The sequence below is a fragment of the Oncorhynchus keta genome, chromosome 9, assembly GCF_023373465.1.
Source record: "Oncorhynchus keta strain PuntledgeMale-10-30-2019 chromosome 9, Oket_V2, whole genome shotgun sequence".
Taxonomy (NCBI): Eukaryota; Metazoa; Chordata; class Actinopteri; order Salmoniformes; family Salmonidae; genus Oncorhynchus; species Oncorhynchus keta.
This window is the reverse complement of record NC_068429.1, coordinates 6,126,618-6,146,617: the sequence shown is the minus strand read 5'-3', so window position 1 is coordinate 6,146,617 and position 20,000 is coordinate 6,126,618. Positions and strand designations below refer to the sequence as shown.

Genomic DNA, 20,000 nt, shown 5'->3' with positions numbered 1-20,000 from the left:
TAGAGTAGAGTAGAGTAGAGTAGACTAGAGTAGAGTAGACTAGAGTAGAGTAGAGTAGACTAGAGTAGAGTAGACTAGAGTAGAGTAGAGTAGAGTAGACTAGACTAGAGCAGACTCGAGTAGAGTAGACTAGAGTAGAGTAGACTAGAGCAGACTCCAGTAGAGTAGAGTAGACTAGAGCAGACTCCAGTAGAGTAGAGTAGACTAGAGTAGAGTGGAGTAGAGTAGACTAGAGTAGAGTAGAGTAGAGTAGACTAGAGTAGAGTAGACTAGAGTGGAGTAGAGTAGAGTCCAGTAGAGTAGAGTAGACTAGACTAGAGCAGACTCCTTGCTGTAGAGTAGACTAGTTTCAACTGAGAGTAGAGTAGACTAGACTAGAGTAGTCCACCTGAGCTAGAGTACTGTTCTGAGTAGAGCTAGAGAACAGAGTAGACTAGAGTAGAGTAGAGTAGAGTTTTTAGAGTAGAGTAGACTAGAATAGAGTAGACTAGAGTAGACTAGAGACTAGAGTAGAGTAGACTAGAGTAGACTAGAGTAGAGTAGAGTAGAGTAGAGTAGAGTAGAGTAGAGTAGAGCAGACTCGAGTAGAGTAGACTAGAGTAGAGTAGACTAGAGCAGACTCCAGTAGAGTAGAGTAGACTAGAGTAGAGTGGAGTAGAGTAGAGTAGAGTAGAGTAGAGTAGAGCAGACTCGAGTAGAGTAGACTAGAGTAGAGTAGACTAGAGCAGACTCCAGTAGAGTAGAGTAGACTAGAGTAGAGTGGAGTAGAGTAGAGTAGAGTAGAGTAGAGTAGAGTAGAGTAGAGTAGAGTAGAGTAGAGTGGACTAGAGCAGACTCCAGTAGAGTAGAGTAGACTAGAGTAGAGTGGAGTAGAGTAGACTAGAGTAGAGTAGAGTAGAGTAGACTAGAGTAGAGTAGACTAGAGCAGACTCGAGTAGAGTAGACTAGAGTAGAGTAGAGTAGAGTAGAGTAGACTAGAGTAGAGTAGAGTAGAGTAGAGTAGAGTAGAGTAGACTAGAGTAGAGTAGAGTAGAGTAGAGTAGAGTAGAGTAGAGTAGACTAGAGTAGAGTAGAGTAGAGTAGACTAGAGTAGAGTAGAGTAGAGTAGAGTAGAGTAGAGTAGAGTAGACTAGAGTAGAGTAGAGTAGAGTAGACTAGAGTAGAGTAGAGTAGAGTAGAGTAGAGTAGAGTAGAGTAGAGTAGAGTAGAGTAGAGTAGACTAGAGTAGACTCGAGTAGAGTAGACTAGAGTAGAGTAGATTAGAGCAGACTCCAGTAGAGTAGAGTAGACTAGAGTAGAGTAGAGTAGAGTAGAGTAGAGTAGACTAGAGTAGAGTAGAGTAGAGTAGAGTAGAGTAGAGTAGAGTAGAGTAGAGTGGACTAGAGTTGGTGATCACTGAGAGCCAGGGAATAGACATCAGTAGTACAACATGTACCCTGACCTACAACAACAAGAGCTCAACACCCATTCATGTGAAATCCTTTATTTTTCTTCTTCGGGCTTCAGTTGAAACGCTTCATGTTTTTATACCATTCTGTTCCCACTTGTAAATATACTAAATAAGCTCAATGTGGTCTTTCATTAATATGTTGATTTCAGAGGGAGCGGGCAGACGTTGGGTAAATACATACATCCCATAATGTAATCCCTCAGACCAGGGAGCAGAACTCAGAGACTGTCCAATGGTAGCAGTACTCAGAGACTGTCCCATGGTAGCAGTACTCACAGACTATCCCATGGTAGCAGTACTCAGAGACTGTCCCATGGTAGCAGTACTCACAGACTATCCCATGGTAGCAGTACTCACAGACTATCCCATGGTAGCAGTACTCAGAGACTGTCCCATGGTAGCAGTACTCACAGACTATCCCATGGTAGCAGTACTCACAGACTATCCCATGGTAGCAGTACTCAGAGACTGTCCCATGGTAGCAGAACTCAGAGACTGTCCCATGGTAGCAGTACTCACAGACTATCCCATGGTAGCAGTACTCACAGACTATCCCATGGTAGCAGTACTCAGAGACTGTCCCATGGTAGCAGTACTCAGAGACTGTCCCATGGTAGCAGTACTCAGAGACTGTCCCATGGTAGCAGTACTCAGAGACTATCCCATGGTAGCAGTACTCACAGACTATCCCACGGTAGTAGTACTCACAGACTGTCCCATGGTAGCAGTACTCAGAGACTATACAGACTATCCCATGGTAGCAGTACTCACAGACTATCCCATGGTAGCAGTTCTCAGACCCCACCAGGACACCCATTTACTCAATATACATGACCCCAGTCACAGCTACCCTCCACCATGCCCGTCTGTATTTACTCAATATACAGGACCCCAGTCACGGCTACCCTCCACCATGCCCGTCTGTATTTACTCAATAGGTAGGACCCCAGTCACGGCTACCCTCCACCATGCCCGTCTGTATTTACTCAATAGGTAGGACCCCAGTCACGGCTACCCTCCACCATGCCCGTCTGTATTTACTCAATAGGTAGGACCCCAGTCACAGCTACCCTCCACCATGCCCGTCTGTATTTACTCAATAGGTAGGACCCCAGTCACGGCTGCCCTCCACCATGCCCGTCTGTATTTACTCAATAGGTAGGACCTCAGTCACGGCTGCCCTCCACCATGCCCGTCTGTATTTACTCAATAGGTAGGACCCCAGTCACGGCTGCCCTCCACCATAACCGTCTGTATTTACTCAATAGGTAGGACCTCAGTCACGGCTACCCTCCACCATGCCCGTCTGTATTTACTCAATAGGTAGGACCCCAGTCACGGCTACCCTCCACCATGCCCGTCTGTATTTACTCAATAGGTAGGACCCCAGTCACGGCTACCCTCCACCATGCCCGTCTGTATTTACTCAATAGGTAGGACCCCAGTCACGGCTACCCTCCACCATGCCCGTCTGTATTTACTCAATAGGTAGGACCCCAGTCACAGCTACCCTCCACCATGCCCGTCTGTATTTACTCAATAGGTAGGACCCCAGTCACGGCTACCCTCCACCATGCCCGTCTGTATTTACTCAATAGGTAGGACCCCAGTCACGGCTACCCTCCACCATGCCCGTCTGTATTTACTCAGGGCAACAGGCCTCAGATTATTTAGTAAAAGAAAACTACCTCATTAGCTATGGAAAACCAACATGGCTGCCACACCACAGCCACCACCACCACCACCACCTCTCTTTCTCTGGAGGAAACACTAATAAAGATCCTGGTCTTATGGGTGCTGAGAGGACATGGCAGGGTTCTCTCTCCCACGCTAGCAGGCACAGGGAGATAGAAGGAGCGGGACTCCAGTATAGAGCGAGAGAAGGAGACAAGGAGACAAGGAGAGAGGGAGTTGATTGAGAGATAGAGAAGCCAATCTGTTTCGATAGATACTTGGGTCCTCTCTCCTCCTCTCTACTGTGTTTGATATAAATCTTTGGCATTTTAACTTGGCAAGTCAGTTAATCATTTTTATTTATTTAGAATGACGGCCCAACCCCCTGGCCAAACCCGGATGACGCTGGGCCAATTGTGCGCCGCCCTACGGTACTGGTTGAGGTTCAGCCTGGAATCAAACCTTGGTCTGTAGTGACGCCTCTAGCACTGAGATGCAGTGCCTTAGACCACAGCACTGAGATGCAGTGCCTTAGACCACTGCACTGAGATGCAGTGCCTTAGACCACAGCACTGAGATGCAGTGCCTTAGACCACTGCGCCAGTCGGGAGCCCTGAAGAAGTTAACAGATCCCCAGGTGGAGTACAGAGGGGAGTAGTGTACTCCAGTCGACACAGTACAATGACAGCACAGCTGGCTGGATGTGCGTGAGAAGAAGGTAATCACTCTGCAGTGAGTCAGACCACAACACTCTCCTCTCTCTCCTTTCTCTCCTTTCTATCCTCTCTCTCCTTTCTCTATCCTCTCTCTCCTTTCTCTCCCCTCTCCTTTCTCTCCTCTCTCTCCATTCTCTCCCCTCTCTCCTTTCTCTCTCCCCTCTCTCTCCTTTCTCTCCCCTCTCTCTCCTTTCTCTCCTTTCTCTCCTCTCTCTCCTTTCTCTCCTTTCTCTATCCTCTCTCTCCTTTCTCTCCTCTCTCTCCTTTCTCTCCTTTCTCTCTCCTCTCTCTCCTTTCTCTCCTTTCTCTCCTCTCTCTCTCTCTCCTTTCTCTATCCTCTCTCTCCTTTCTCTCCCCTCTCTCCTTTCTCTCTCCTCTCTCTCCTTTCTCTCCCTCTCTCCTTTCTCTCCTCTCTCTCCTTTCTCTCCCCTCTCTCCTCTCTCTCCTCTCTCTCCTTTCTCTCTCCTCTCTCTCCTTTCTCTCCTCTCTCTCCTTTCTCTCCTTTCTCTCCCCTCTCTCTCCTTTCTCTCCCCTCTCTCCTCTCTCTTCTTTCTCTCCCCTCTCTCCTCTCTCTCATTTCTCTACCCTCTCTCTCCTTTCTCTCCCCTCTCTCCTTTCTCTCTCCTTTCTCTCCCCTCAACCTCTCTCTCCTCTCTCCCCTCTCTCCTTTCTCTCCTCTCTCTCCCCTATCTCCTTTCTCTCCTCTCTCTCCTTTCTCTCTCCTTTCTCTCCTCTCTCTCCTTTCTCTCCTTTCTCTCCCCTCTCTCCTCTCTCTTCTTTCTCTCCCCTCTCTCCTTTCTCTCTATTCTCTACCCTCTCTCTCCTTTCTCTACCCTCTCTCCTTTCTCTCCTCTCTCTCCCCTCTCTCCTCCCTCTATCCTCTCTCTCTCTCTCTCTCCTCTCTCTCTCTCTCTCTCTCTCTCTCTCTCTCTCTCTCTCTCTCTCTCTCTCTCTCTCTCTCTCTCTCTCTCTCTCTCTCTCTCTCTCTCTCTCTGTCTCTCTCTCACACCTTTGTTTGGACAAGTGTTTTGGAGTAGATGCTGCCAGTTTGTTTGTTGTATGTTACTGTGAGTTGTTTATATGTACAAATAAGTGGCAGTGTGACTGTTACTAAAGTATGGCAGTAATGGAAAGAGAGGACGGATGGAGGGAGGGGAGTGGGAGGGGGAGAGAGAGAGGGAGGGAAGGAGGGACGGATGGAGGGAGGGGAGTGGGAGGGGGAGAGAGAGAGGGAGGGAAGGAGGGACGGATGGAGGGAGGGGAGTGGGGAGGGGAGAGAGAGGGAGAGAGGGGGAGTGGGGGGGGAGAGAGAGGAGGGAGGGACGGATGGAGGGGAGTGGGAGGGGGGGAGAGAGAGGGAGAGAGGGAGGGACGGATGGAGGGAGGGGAGTGGGAGGGGAGAGAGAGAGGGAGAGAGGGAGGGACGGATGGAGGGAGGGGAGTGGGAGGGGGAGAGAGAGAGGGAGAGAGGGAGGGACGGATGGAGGGAGGGGAGTGGGAGGGGGAGAGAGAGATGGAGGGAAGGAGGGACGGATGGAGGGAGGGGAGTGGGAGTGGGGAGAGAGAGGGAGGAAGGAGGGACGGATGGAGGGAGGGGAGTGGGAGGGGAGAGAGAGAGGGAGGGAAGGAGGGAGGGAGTGGGGAGGGGAGAGAGAGGGAGAGAGGGAGGGACGGATGGAGGGAGGGGAGTGGGAGGGGAGAGAGGGAGAGAGGGGAGGGACGGATGGAGGAGCGGAGTGGGAGGGGGAGAGAGAGGGAGAGAGGAGGGGACGGATGGAGGGAGGGGAGTGGGAGGGAGAGAGAGAGGGAGAGAGGGAGAGAGAGAGGAGAGAGAGAGACAGAGAGAGAGAGAGAGAGAGAGAGAGAGAGAGAGAGAGAGAGAGAGAGAGAGAGAGAGAGAGAGAGAGAGAGAGAGAGAGAGACAGATTGAGAGAATGTGTGTGTGTAACAAGGTCTTTCTCCCTCTCTCTCTCTGTCTCTCTCTCTCTCTCTCTCACTCTCTGTCTCCCTCCCTCTCTCTCTCTCTCTCTCTCTCCCCCTTCCCTCCCCCTCTCTCTCTCTCTCTCTCTCTCTCTCTCTCTCTCCCTCCCTCCCTCCCTCCCTCCCTCCCCCTCTCTCCCTCCTTCCCCTCTCTCTCTCTCTCTCTCCCTCCTTCCCTCCTCCTCTCTCTCTCCCTCCATCCTCTCTCTCTCTCCCCCTTTCCCTCTCTCCCCCTCCCTCCGCCCTCTCTCTCTCCCCCTCCCTCCGTCCTCTCTCTCTCCCCTTTCCCTCTCTCTCCCCCTCCCTCCCTCCCCTCTCTCTCTCCCCCTCCCTCCGTCCTCTCTCTCTCCCCCTCCCTCCGTCCTCTCTCTCTCCCCCTCCCTCCGTCCTCTCTCTCTCCCCCTCCCTCCGTCCTCTCTCTCTCCCCTCCCTCCGTCCTCTCTCCCCTCCCTCCCTCCCTCCGCCCTCTCTCTCTCCCCCTCCCTCCGTCCTCTCTCTCTCCCCCTCCCTCCGTCCTCTCTCTCCCCCTCCCTCTCTCCGTCCTCTCTCTCTCTCCCCCTCCCTCCGTCCTCTCTCTCTCTCCCCCTCCCTCCGTCCTCTCTCCCCCTCCCTCCATCCCTCCGCCCTCTCTCTCTCCCCCTCCCTCCGTCCTCTCTCCCTCCCCCTCCCTCCGTCCTCTCTCCCCCTCCCTCCCTCCCTCCGCCCTCTCTCTCTCCCCCTCCCTCCCTCCGCCCTCTCTCCCCCTCCCTCCCTCCGTCCTCTCTCTCTCCCCCTCCCTCCCTCCGTCCTCTCTCCCTCCCCTCCCTCCGTCCTCTCTCCCCCTCCCTCCCTCCCTCCGTCCTCTCTCTCTCCCCCTCCCTCCGTCCTCTCTCCCTCCCCCTCCCTCCGTCCTCTCTCTCTCCCCCTCCCTCCGTCCTCTCTCCCTCCCCCTCCCTCCGTCCTCTCTCTCTCCCCCTCCCTCCGTCCTCTCTCTCTCCCCCTCCCTCCGCCCCTCTCTCTCCCCCTCCCTCCGCCCTCTCCCCTCCCTCCCCCTCCCTCCCCCTCCCTCCTCTCCCTCCCCCTCCCTCCGTCCCTCTCTCTCTCCCCCTCCCTCCCTCCGTCCTCTCTCCGCCTCCCCCCCTCCCTCCGCCCTCTCTCTCTCCCCCTCCCTCCGTCCTCTCTCCCTCCCCCTCCCTCCGCCCTCTCTCCCTCCCCTCCCTCCGTCCTCTCTCCCCCTCCCTCCCTCCCTCCGTCCTCTCTCTCTCCCCCTCCTTCCCTCCGTCCTCTCTCTCTCCCCCTCCCTCCCTCCGTCCTCTCTCTCTCCCCCTCCTTCCCTCCATCCTCTCTCTCTCCCCCTCCCTCCCTCCGTCCTCTCTCCCCCTCCCTCCGTCCTCTCTCCCCCTCCCTCCCTCCGTCCTCTCTCTCTCCCCCTCCTTCCCTCCGTCCTCTCTCTCTCCCCCTCCTTCCCTCCGTCCTCTCTCTCTCCCCTCCCTCCCTCCGTCCTCTCTCTCTCCCCCTCCCTCCGTCCTCTCTCTCTCCCCCTCCCTCCGCCCTCTCTCTCTCCCCCTCCCTCCGTCCTCTCTCTCTCCCCCTCCCTCCGTCCTCTCCTTTATGCACCACAGCTGCCTCAGCCTTTATAGCTTGTTTCAAGTTGAAAAAAAAGCAACAACCCTCAATATGGAAAACATTACATCGTCCTTGATGTTTTCAAGTAAGTCCCCCCCCGCCCCCTAAACTCCTTGTGTGGAACATATAAAGGGGTCAGAGGCTTGGCTGTACGCCCTACAGCCAGGCCTGGGGTAGGGCTTTGGTATAGGGCTTGGATATAGGGCTGAGGTAGGGCTGGGGTATAGGGCTGAGGTATAGGGCTGGGGTATAGGGCTTGGATATAGGGCTGAGGTATAGGGTTGGGGTAGGGCTGTTGCATGGGGTTGGGGTATAGGGTTGGGGTTCAGGGCTGGGCTATTGGGCTGGGGTATAGGGCTGTGGTATAGGGTTAGGGTTCAGGGCTGGGCTATTGGGCTGGGGTATAGGGCTGGGGTATAGGGTTGGGGTTCAGGGCTGGGCTATTGGGCTGGGGTATAGGGCTGTGGTATAGGGTTAGGGTTCAGGGCTGGGCTATTGGGCTGGGGTATAGGGCTGGGGTATAGGGTTGGGGTTCAGGGCTGGGCTATTGGGCTGGGGTATAGGGTTAGGGTTCAGGGCTGGGCTATTGGGCTGGGGTATAGGGCTGTGGTATAGGGTTAGGGTTCAGGGCTGGGCTATTGGGCTGGGGTATAGGGTTAGGGTTCAGGGCTGGGCTATTGGGCTGGGGTATAGGGCTGTGGTATAGGGTTAGGGTTCAGGGCTGGGCTATTGGGCTGGGGTATAGGGCTGTGGTATAGGGTTGGGGTTCAGGGCTGGGCTATTGGGCTGGGGTATAGGGTTGGGGTTCAGGGCTGGGCTATTGGGCTGGGGTATAGGGCTGTGGTATAGGGTTGGGGTTCAGGGCTGGGCTATTGGGCTGGGGTATAGGGCTGTGGTATAGGGTTGGGGTTCAGGGCTGGGCTATTGGGCTGGGGTATAGGGCTGTGGTATAGGGTTGGGGTTCAGGGCTGGGCTATTGGGCTGGGGTATAGGGCTGTGGTATAGGGTTAGGGTTCAGGGCTGGGCTATTGGGCTGGGGTATAGGGCTGTGGTATAGGGTTAGGGTTCAGGGCTGGGCTATTGGGCTGGGGTATTGGGCTGTGGTATAGGGTTAGGGTTCAGGGCTGGGCTATTGGGCTGGGGTATAGGGTTAGGGTTCAGGGCTGGGCTATTGGGCTGGGGTATAGGGCTGGGGTATAGGGCTGGGGTATAGGGCTGGGGTATAGGGCTGGGGTATAGGGCTGGGGTATAGGGCTGGGGTATAGGGCTGGGGTATAGGGCTGGGGTATAGGGCTGTGGTATAGGGTTAGGGTTTAGGGCTGGGGTATAGGGTTAGGGTTCAGGGCTGGGGTATAGGGCTGGGGTATAGGGCTGGGGTATAGGGTTAGGGTTCAGGGCTGGGGTATAGGGTTGGGGTTCAGGGCTGGGGTATAGGGCTGGGGTATAGGGCTGGGGTATAGGGCTGGGGTATAGGGCTGGGGTATAGGGCTGGGGTATAGGGCTGGGGTATAGGGCTGGGGTATAGGGCTGGGGTATAGGGCTGGGGTATAGGGCTGGGGTATAGGGCTGGGGTATAGGGCTGGGGTATAGGGCTGGGGTATAGGGTTGGGGTATAGGGTTGGGGTATAGGGCTGGGGTATAGGGTTGGGGTATAGGGCTGGGGTATAGGGCTGGGGTATAGGGCTGGGGTATAGGGTTGGGGTATAGGGTTGGGGTATAGGGCTGTGGTATAGGGCTGGGGTATAGGGCTGGGGTATAGGGCTGGGGTATAGGGTTGGGGTATAGGGCTGGGGTATAGGGTTGTGGTATAGGGCTGGGGTATAGGGCTGGGGTATAGGGCTGGGGTATAGGGCTGGGGTATAGGGCTGGGGTTCAGGGCTGGGGTATAGGGCTGGGGTATAGGGCTGTGGTATAGGGCTGGGGTATAGGGTTGTGGTATAGGGATGGGGTATAGGGTTGTGGTATAGGGCTGGGGTATAGGGCTGTGGCTGGGTCTGAGAGCTGAAAGTAGCTCTGACAGCATGTGAATGGTATTTCCTTTATTTCGTCGTGGTCTGGCTGCAGTTGGCCATGCGAAGTGGCCTAGGGCAGGGCTGCTGAGAGACACAACAGCAGCAACACCCCCCAGAAGCACCTCAGTAACATCCCAGTAACACCCCTGGTAACACCCCCGCTAACACCCCTGGTAACACCCCCGGTAACACACCTGGTAACACCCCTGGTAACACCTCCGCTAACACCCCTGGTAACACTCATGGTAACACCCTCACTAACACCCCTGGTAACACCCTCTCTAACACCCCCGGTAACACCCCCGGTAACACACCTGGTAACACCCTCGGTAACACCCCCGGTAACACCCCCGGTAACACACCTGGTAACACCCTCGGTAACACCCCGGTAATACCCACAATAACACACACAGTAACACCCCTGCTAACACCCACAGTAACACCCTTGGTAACACTCCCGGTAATGCCCCTGGTAACATCCCGGCAACACCCCGGTAACACCCACAATAACACACACAGTAACACCCTGGTAACACCCACAGTAACACCCCTGCTAACACCCCCAATAACACCCACAGTAACACCCCTGCTAACACCCACAGTAACACCCTTGGTAACGCCCTGGTAACACCCCTGGTAACACCCCGGTAACACCCCTGCTAACACCTCCAGTAACACCCCTGGTAATACCCCTGGTAACACCCACAGTAACACCCCCGGTAGCACCCACAGTAACACCCCTGGTAACACCCCTGGTAGCACCCACAGTAACACCCCTGGTAACACTCTCAGTAACACCCCTGGTAACACCCCGGTAGCACCCTCAGTAACACCCCCGGTAGCACCCACAGTAACACCCCCGGCAACACCCCTGGTAACACCCACAGTAACACCCCTGGTAACACCCCTGGTAACACCCCCTGTAACACCCCCGGTAACACCCACAGTAACACCCCTGGTAACACCCACAGTAACACCCCTGGTAACACCCCCCTGTAACACCCCTGGTAACTCCCCTGTAACACCCCCGGTAACACCCACAGTAACACCCCTGGTAACACCCACAGTAACACCCCTGGTAACACCCACAGTAACACCCCTGGTATCATCCCCAGTAACACCCCTGGTAACACCCACAGTAACACCCCAGTAACACCCTGGTAACACCCCATGTAACACCCACAGTAACACCCCAGTAACACCCTGGTAACACCCCAGTAACACCCCTGGTAACACCCCAGTAACACCCCTGGTAACACCCACAGTAACACACAGTAACACCCCAGTAACACCCACAGTAGCACCCCAGTAACACCCACAGTAACACCCCTGGTAACACCCACAGTAACACCCCTGGTATCACCCCCAGTAACACCCCAGTAACACCCCTGGTATCACCCCCAGTAACACCCCAGTAACACCCACAGTAGCACCCCAGTAACACCCCAGTAACACCCCTGGTAACACCCACAGTAACACCACAGTAACACCCCTGGTAACACCCACAGTAACACCACAGTAACACCCCTGGTATCACCCCCAGTAACTCCCCAGTAACACCCCCAGTAACACCCCAGTAACACCCTGGTATCACCCCCAGTAACTCCCCAGTAACACCCTGGTATCACCCCCAGTAACTCCCCAGTAACACCCTGGTATCACCCCCAGTAACTCCCCAGTAACACCCTGGTATCACCCCCAGTAACTCCCCAGTAACACCCTGGTATCACCCCCAGTAACACCCCAGTAACACCCACAGTAACACCCCAGTAACACCCACAGTAACACCCCTGGTAACACCCACAGTAACACCACAGTAACACCCCTGGTAACACCCACAGTAACACCACAGTAACACCCTTGGTATCACCCCAGTAACACCCCAGTAAAACCCCAGTAACACCCCAGTAACACCCACAGTAACACCTAGTAACACCCACAGTAACACCCCTGGTATCACCCCAGTAACACCCCAGTAACACCCCTGGTAACACCCCAGTAACACCCTGGTAACACCCTGGTAACAAGTGTGCAGGGAATAGATCTTAAAAAGCTGTTGATACAAATATGCAGGAAAACCACTGCTTTTAGAAGCAGTGTGTGTGTGCGTGTGTGCGTGTGTGTGTGTGTGTGTGTGTGTGTGTGTGTGTGTGTGTGTGTGTGTGTGTGTGTGTGTGTGTGTGTGTGTGTGTGTGTGTGTGTGTGTGTGTGTGTGTGTACGTGTGTGTGTGTGAAGGGGAGAGGAGGTTCTTATTTCAATTGCATCACCATTCCAGAAGACCTGTTCCACTAACACTAACACGTGGTTATCGTCAAGACAACCCTGAGGTCAGGTTATCGTCAAGACAACCCTGAGGTCAGGTTATCGTCAAGACAACCCTGAGGTCAGGTTATTGTCAAGACAACCCTGAGGTCCAGCTCTGCTCCAGTCTGCAGCCGGGAGAAAGAGGAGGTGCTGGGGAGGTGCCCCCCCCTCGATACACCACTGGGGAGAATTACAGAACTGAGGACATCTTGTCAGTTATAGAAGACGGTTCCTACCATGATTGAGTGGCGGTTGGCAGAGAGTAGTCCCGTGCCGTACCCAGAACTCAGTCCTCCCATGGCCCCGTTGTGCGCTGCCCCGATGAGGCTGTGCATGTCTTGGTGCCCCCCGGGCATGCCCGTGGAGGGGCCGACCGCATGACTCCGCAGCACGTGGATGGCATCGTCCAGGCGCTCCAGGCGGTCCTCGATACGACTCTGCTGCGGGGGGAGGGGAGGGAGAAGGGCTCAGAGGTTAGAGGTCAGGGGTCCTGTTGGTGATTAAGTGCTTATGAATGGGTTATGAATAAATTATGAATGCGTTATCAAATCAAATTTTATTCGTCACATGCTTGGTAAACAACAGGAGACAGTAGACTAACAGCGAAATTCTTCCTTACAGGACCTTCCCAACAATGCAGAGAGAAAGAAAGTAAAGAAACAATAGAAAAGTAAAACACATAATAATAAAAGTAATAATAAATACACAATAAGTAATGATAACTTGGCTATATACACGGGGTACCAGTACAGAGTCAAAGTGCAGGGGTACGAGGTAATGGAGGTAGATATGTACATATAGGTAGGAATATAGTGACATCGTAAACAGAAGGTAATGGAGGTAGATATGTACATATAGGTAGGAATATAGTGACATCGTAAACAGAAGGTAATGGAGGTAGATATGTACATATAGGTAGGAATATAGTGACATCGTAAACAGAAGGTAATGGAGGTAGATATGTACATATAGGTAGGAATATAGTGACATCGTAAACAGAAGGTAATGGAGGTAGATATGTACATATAGGTAGGAATATAGTGACATCGTAAACAGAAGGTAATGGAGGTAGATATGTACATATAGGTAGGAATATAGTGACATCGTAAACAGAAGGTAATGGAGGTAGATATGTACATATAGGTAGGAATATAGTGACATCGTAAACAGAAGGTAATGGAGGTAGATATGTACATATAGGTAGGAATATAGTGACATCGTAAACAGAAGGTAATGGAGGTAGATATGTACATATAGGTAGGAATATAGTGACATCGTAAACAGAAGCTAATGGAGGTAGATATGTACATATAGGTAGGAATATAGTGACATCGTAAACAGAAGGTAATGGAGGTAGATATGTACATATAGGTAGGAATATAGTGACATCGTAAACAGAAGGTAATGGAGGTAGATATGTACATATAGGTAGGAATATAGTGACATCGTAAACAGAAGGTAATGGAGGTAGATATGTACATATAGGTAGGAATATAGTGACATCGTAAACAGAAGGTAATGGAGGTAGATATGTACATATAGGTAGGAATATAGTGACATCGTAAACAGAAGGTAATGGAGGTAGATATGTACATATAGGTAGGAATATAGTGACATCGTAAACAGAAGGTAATGGAGGTAGATATGTACATATAGGTAGGAATATAGTGACATCGTAAACAGAAGGTAATGGAGGTAGATATGTACATATAGGTAGGAATATAGTGACATCGTAAACAGAAGGTAATGGAGGTAGATATGTACATATAGGTAGGAATATAGTGACATCGTAAACAGAAGGTAATGGAGGTATATATATATTAGGTAGATATGTACATATAGGTAGGAATATAGTGACATCGTAAACAGAAGGTAATGGAGGTAGATATGTACATATAGGTAGGAATATAGTGACATCGTAAACAGAAGGTAATGGAGGTAGATATGTACATATAGGTAGGAATATAGTGACATCGTAAACAGAAGGTAATGGAGGTAGATATGTACATATAGGTAGGAATATAGTGACATCGTAAACAGAAGGTAATGGAGGTAGATATGTACATATAGGTAGGAATATAGTGACATCGTAAACAGAAGGTAATGGAGGTAGATATGTACATATAGGTAGGAATATAGTGACATCGTAAACAGAAGGTAATGGAGGTAGATATGTACATATAGGTAGGAATATAGTGACATCGTAAACAGAAGGTAATGGAGGTAGATATGTACATATAGGTAGGAATATAGTGACATCGTAAACAGAAGGTAATGGAGGTAGATATGTACATATAGGTAGGAATATAGTGACATCGTAAACAGAAGGTAATGGAGGTAGATATGTACATATAGGTAGGAATATAGTGACATCGTAAACAGAAGCAACAGCGTCTGTGATGAGATAAACATGCAGATGGTCCGGGTAGCTGTTTGGTTAACTATTTACCTAACTATTTACCTAACTATTTAACTAACTATTTAACTAACTATTTACCTAACTATTTACCTAACTATTTAACTATTTACCTAACTATTTACCTAACTATTTACCTAACTATTTAACTATTTACCTAACTATTTAACTAACTATTTAACTATTTACCTAACTATTTACCTAACTATTTACCTAACTATTTAACTAACTATTTAACTAACTATTTAACTAACTATTTACCTAACTATTTACCTAACTATTTAACTATTTACCTAACTATTTAACTATTTACCTAACTATTTAACTATTTACCTAACTATTTACCTAACTATTTAACTATTTACCTAACTATTTACCTAACTATTTAACTATTTACCTAACTATTTAACTATTTACCTAACTATTTAACTATTTACCTAACTATTTAACTATTTACCTAACTATTTACCTAACTATTTAACTATTTACCTAACTATTTACCTAACTATTTAACTATTTACCTAACTATTTACCTAACTATTTAACTATTTACCTAACTATTTAACTAACTATTTAACTATTTACCTAACTATTTACCTAACTATTTAACTATTTACCTAACTATTTAACTATTTAACTAACTATTGAACTAACTATTTAACTAACTATTTAACTAACTATTGAACTAACTATTGAACTAACTATTTAACTAACTATTTAACTAACTATTTAACTAACTATTTAACTAACTATTGAACTAACTATTTAACTAACTATTTAACTAACTATTTAACTAACTATTTACCTAACTATTTAACTAACTATTTACCTAACTATTTAACTAACTACTTACCTAACTATTTAACTAACTATTTAACTAACTATTTAACTAACTATTTAACTAACTATTTACCTAACTATTTAACTAACTATTTAACTAACTATTTAGAAGTCTTATGGCTTGGAGGTAGAAGCTGTTCAGGGTCCTGTCTTTCAGGATCCCATTGGTAGCAGAGAGAACAGTCTAAGATTTAACAATGTTTAGGGCCTTCCTCTGACACCGCCTGGTATAGAGGTCCTGGATGACAGGGAGTTCGGCCCCAGTGAGGTCCGTCCTCACTCCCTCTCTAGCGCCATGTGGTCGGATGCCAAGCAGTTGTGTCACGGCTGATGAAAGGAGCGGACCAAGGTGCAGCGTGGTGAGCGTACATGTTCTTTAATTAAGGAAAACGACGTCGAACAAAACAATACACACTACAAAACAAAACCGTGACGCTTAAGGCTAAGTGCCGTAAAGAAAGTCAACTTCCCACAAACACAGGTGGGAAAAAGGGTACCTAAGTATGGTTCTCAATCAGAGACAACGATAGACAGCTGTCCCTGATTGAGAACTATACCACAGCCAAAACATAGAGATAGAAAATCATAGAAAAACAAAACAGAAATGCCCACCCCAACTCACGCCCTGACCAAACCAAAATAGAGACATAACAAGGATCTCCAAGGTGACAAGTTGCCGTACAAAAAAGTGATGCAGAGAGTCAAGATGCTCTCAACGGTGCAGCTGTAGAACTTTTTGAGGATCTGAGGGCCCATGCCAAATCTTTTGAGACTCCTGAGGGGGAAGAGGCGTTGTTCGGCCCTCCGTTTCCTGTAGTTCATAATCAGCTCCTTTGTCTTGATCACGTTGAGGGACTGTTTGTTGTCTGGCACCACTTCCAGGTCTCTGACCTCCTCCCCCTATAGGCAGTCTCATCATCATCTGTGATCATCTGTGATCAGGCCTACCACCGTTGTGTCGTCGGCCAACTCAATGATGGTGTTGGAGTCGTGTTTGGCCACACAGTCGTGGGTGAACAGGGAATACAGGAGGGTACTAAGTACACACCCCTGAGGGGCCCCAATGTTGAGGATCAGCGTGGCAGATGTGTTGTTGCCTACCCTTACCACCTGGGGGCAGCCCATCAGGAAGTCCAGGATCCAGATGTAGAGGGAGGTGTTCAGTCCCAGGGTCCTTAGCTTAGTGGTGAGCTTGGAGGGCACTATGGTGTTGAACGCTGAGCTGTAGTCAATGAACAGCACATAGGTGTTGCTTTTGTCCAGGTGGGAAAGGGCAGTGCGGAGTGCAATAGAGATTGCGTCATCTGTGGATCTGTTGGGGCGGAATGCGAATTAGAGTGGGTCCAGGGTGTCTGGGATGATGGTGTTGATGTGAGACATGACCAGCCAAGCAAAGCATTTCATGGCAGCAGCGAATGGGGATCCCTAATGAATACAAATACAACATACAGACTGTGTCAGAGGTTGAAAATGTCAGTGAAGACACTTTCCAGCTGGTCAGCGTATGCACTGAGTATGCGTCCTGGTAATCCGCCTGGAGAGAGAAAAGTATCACACAGTCGTCAGGAACATCTGGTGCTCTCATGCATAGAAGGAATTTTCACTCGTCTGGCAGGCTCGCGTCACTGGGCAGCTCGCGGCTGGGTTTCCGTGATAGTTTTCAAGCCCTGCCACATCTGATGAGCATCAGAGCCGGTGTAGTAGGATTCGATCTTAGTCCTGTATTGATGCTTTGCCTGTTTGATGGTTCGTTGAAGGGCGTAGCGGGATTTCCTATAAGCGTCCGGATTAGTGTCCCTATCCTTGAAAGCGGCAGCTGTAGCCCTTAGCTCAGTGTGGATGTTGCCTGTAATCCATGGCTTCTGGTTGGGGTATGCGCGTACGGTCACTATGGGGACGACGTTGTCAATGCACTTATTAATGAAGCCAAAACTGATGTGGTAATCAATGCCATCGGATGAATCCCGGAACATATTCCAGTCTGTGCTAGCGAAAAAGTCCTGTAGCGTAGCATCCGCTTCATCAGACCACTTCTGCATTGAGCGAGTCACTGGTACTTCCTGTTTGAGTTTTTGCTTGTTAACAGGAGGATAGAGTTATGGACATATTTTAGGGCGAACTTGTATGCGTCTTTGTGTGTGGAGTAAATGTGATCTAGAGTTCTTTCACCTCTGGATGCACAGATGACATGCTGGTAGATATGGATTGAATTTTTCCTGCATTTAAATCACTGGTCACCTCTGGATGAGCATTTTTGGGACCGAGTGGCGCAGTGCTAGAGGCATCACCACAGATCCAGGTTCGATCCCGGGCTGTATCATAACCGGCCGTGATCTGTAGCCCCATAGGATTCGCCTAGCATCGTCTGGGTTACGGGTTTGGCCGGGGTAGGCCGTCATTGTAAAATAAGTATTTGTTCTTAACTGACTTGCCTAGTTAAATAAAGGTTAAATAAAATGATTGTTTGCTTATGGCTTTATACAGGTCTTAGTGCCAGCATCGGTTTGTGATGGTAAATAGACAGCTACAAAAAATATAGATGAAAACTATCTGTGTAAATAGTCTACAGCAGGGGAGGTCCGGAGCCTGCTGGCTTTCTGTTCTACCTGATAATTAATTGTCACCCACCTGGTGTCCCAGGTCTAAATCAGTCCCTGATTAGAGGGGAATCACCCACCTGGTGTCCCAGGTCTAAATCAGTCCCTGATTAGAGGGGAATCACCCACCTGGTGTCCCAGGTCTAAATCAGCCCCTGATTAGAGGGGAATCACCCACCTGGTGTCCCAGGTCTAAATCAGCCCCTGATTAGAGGGTAAAAATGAAACTTAGCAGTGGAACTGGCTTCAATTCCAGAGTTGAGTTTGCAGCTTATCATGAGGTATTCTAACTCAGGTGAGCAAAACCTCGAGACTTCCTTAATATCAGAGATCACGCAATAGCTGTTGTTAATAGAGACGCACACCTCCCCCCTTGATCTGACGCTGCCATACTGTCTTGCAGAAAAAACATCTGAACTCAGCAAATAAAATAAACGTCCTCTCACTGTCAACTGGGTTTATTTTCAGAAAACTTAACACGTGTAAATCTTTGAAGAACATAACAAGATTCAACAACTTAGACGTAAACTGAACAACTTCCACAGACATGTGACTAACAGAAATGCAATAATGTGTCCCTGAACAAAGTGTGTGTGTGTGTGTGTGGGGGGTCCAACTCGGGCCTGTTAGTTAGGCTCGATGTTTGCATATATTCGTATAAGGTGCTCTCATCCAGAAATGGGGACATTATTAATCAATTAATATTCAACATGTTCTCCTGTTTTAATGATTTTTGATATTACAAAGTGTGTGTGTGTGTGTGTGTGGGGGGTTCAAATCAAAAGTAACAGTTAGTATCTGGTGTGGCCACCAGCTGCAGTAAGTATTGCAGTGCATCTCCTCCTCATGGACTGCACCAGATTTGCCAGTTCTTGCTGTGAGATGTTATCCCACTCTTCCACCAAGGCACATGCAAGTTCCCAGACATTTCTGGGGGGGAATGGTCCTAGCCCTCACCCTCTGATCCAACAGGTCCCAGACGTGCTCAATGGGATTGAGATCCGGGCTCTTCGCTGGCAATCGCAGAACATTGGCATTCCTGTCTTGGAGGAAATCACGCACAGAACGAGCAGTATGGCTGGTGGTATTGTCATGCTGGAGGGTCATGTCAAGATGAGCCTGCAGGAAGGGAACCATATGAGGGAGGAGGATGTCTTCCCTGTAACACACAGTGTTGAGATGGCCTGCAATGACAACAAGCTCAGTCCGATGATGCTTTGACACACCGCCCCAGACCATGATGGACCCTCCACCTCAAAATTGATCCCACTCCAGAGTACAGGCCTCGATGTAAAGCTCATTCCTTCAACGATAAACGCGTATCCGACCATCACCCCTGGTGAGACAAAACCGCGACTCGTCAGTGGAGAGCACTTTTTGCCAGTCCTGTCTGGTCAAGCGACGGTGGGTTTGTACCCATAGGCCCATAGGCAACGTTGTTGCCGGTGATGTCTGGTGAGGACCTGCCTTACAACAGGCCTACAAGCCCTCAGTCCAGCCTCTCTCAGCCTATTGCAGACAGTCTGAGCACTGATGGGTGGATTGTGCGTTCCTGGTGTAACTTGGGCTGTTGTTATTGCCATCCTGTATCTGTCCGGCATGTCCCGCAGGTGTGATGTTCGGATGTACCGATCCTGTGCAGGTGTTGTTACACGTGGTCTGCCACTGCGAGGACGATCAGCTGTCCATCCTGTCTCCCTGTAGCACTGTCTTAGGCGTCTCACATTTCAATGTATTGCCCTGACCACATCTGCAGTCCTCATGCCTCCTTGCAGCATGCCTAAGGCACGCTCACGCAGATGAGCACGGACCCTGGGGATCTTTATTTTGGTGTTTTTCAGAGTCAGTAGAAAGGCCTCTTTAGTGTCCTAAGTTTTCATAACTGTGACCTTAATTGCCTGCCGTCTGTAAGCTGACCGTTCCACAGGTGCATGTTCATTAATTGTTTGTGGTTCATTGAACAAGCATGGAAAACAGTGTTTAAACCCTTTACAATGAAGATCTGTGAAGTTATTTGGATTTTTATGAGTTATCTTTGAAAGACCAGGTCCTGAAAAAGGGATGTTTTTTTTAAAGAATATTATCCACGTCCAAGTGTCTGAGAACAACAGGAAGTGACAGGTCTTCAGGTCGGTAGGATAGTCTCGAACGGAGCGCATCCAGTTTGTCCTCCAGTGATTTGTACTCCAATAGAACAGAGGGTTATTTACTCGTTTCCATAGTTTCATCAGGGTGCCACGCTGGCCTCTATATTGTTGTCTCTTTCTCTTCTGAGTGTCCGAGATTAGGACCTTGTCCTTGTCGAGGTTAGTGATCCCTGTTCTGATGTCCAGGAATCTCTTTTTTTTTGCGGTCGTAGGAAACATCATATACAAAATAAGTTAAGATCAACGCACAAAGAAAAC

General features: G+C 49.6%; 1 protein-coding gene and 2 long non-coding RNA genes across 17 annotated transcripts in view; 2 read left to right on the top strand and 1 right to left on the bottom strand.

The window, feature by feature from the left end:
* LOC118379415 (transcription factor 4-like) overlaps positions 1–20,000 on the bottom strand; it is a 439,744-nt gene that overhangs the window by 67,718 nt on the left and 352,026 nt on the right. For 14 of the 15 annotated variants that reach the window (XM_052524927.1, XM_052524930.1, XM_052524935.1 and 11 more), the window contains one exon: positions 11,979–12,182. In XM_052524927.1, the coding sequence (XP_052380887.1) occupies positions 11,979–12,182 (204 nt within the window). The remainder of the gene's footprint in view (positions 1–11,978; positions 12,183–20,000) is intronic. The other variant, XM_052524924.1, reaches the window with a different exon arrangement.
* LOC127931664 (uncharacterized) lies at positions 2,366–3,095 on the top strand. Its single transcript, XR_008142260.1, has 3 exons — positions 2,366–2,498; positions 2,774–2,938; positions 2,994–3,095. It is a non-coding gene; the product is annotated as an uncharacterized LOC127931664 (long non-coding RNA).
* Positions 12,287–14,106, top strand: LOC127931667 (uncharacterized). The gene is made up of 3 exons (XR_008142264.1): positions 12,287–12,999; positions 13,057–13,551; positions 13,624–14,106. It is a non-coding gene; the product is annotated as an uncharacterized LOC127931667 (long non-coding RNA).